General features: G+C 68.0%; 1 protein-coding gene across 1 annotated transcript in view; it reads right to left on the bottom strand.

Moving 5' to 3' along the window:
• Nucleotides 1–313, bottom strand: part of LOC104284689 (serine incorporator 4-like) — a gene marked incomplete at its 3' end in the record, with an annotated part of 8,538 nt that extends 8,225 nt beyond the window's left edge. The window contains exon 1 of the mRNA XM_009883050.1: nt 226–313. Within this exon, the coding sequence (XP_009881352.1) occupies nt 226–313 (88 nt within the window). The remainder of the gene's footprint in view (nt 1–225) is intronic.
• Nucleotides 314–485: the final 172 nt, after the last annotated feature.

The following is a 485-nucleotide window of genomic DNA, read 5'->3' as shown; positions in this document are numbered from 1 at the left end:
AGGAGGCGGCCGTGTGCCCGTGTGCCCGCCATGGCCCGGCTCGGCTCTGCTTGGCCCCCACTGCCCTGACGGGATTAGGGGGGATTGTCAGCTTGGCCCGCCCCGCCATCTGCTCACCGCCACCTCCCAGCAGCCACCATCAGGGCGATCCGCAGGGAGCCTGTCCAGGGTCCAGCAGTGACCCCCTGGCCATGGGCATCCCTGCCTGGGACTCTGGCCCCTCACTGGGCAGGATGAGGCCGCAGCCGCCGGCTTGCTCATGGCACATGGGGGGCACGTGGGATCCGTGGGGTGCTGAGACCTGTGTGGCCATGGCTGGTGCCACGGTGCTGTGTGGTGTGACTGGAGGGCGTGAGGGTCCCAATGGTCTGGAGGAATACAGAGGCACTTGCAGGCACAGAGGCAGCCAAAGGACATGGGTACCCCGAGGGGCAGGAGGAAGGCAACAAGAACATCCAGCCAGGAGCCGCCTGTCCCCCGCGTCG

This window comes from Charadrius vociferus, unplaced genomic scaffold, assembly GCF_000708025.1.
Source record: "Charadrius vociferus isolate BGI_N301 unplaced genomic scaffold, ASM70802v2 scaffold1324, whole genome shotgun sequence".
In the NCBI taxonomy this organism is placed as follows: domain Eukaryota; kingdom Metazoa; phylum Chordata; class Aves; order Charadriiformes; family Charadriidae; genus Charadrius; species Charadrius vociferus.
This window is presented reverse-complemented; position numbering and strand designations above follow the sequence as displayed.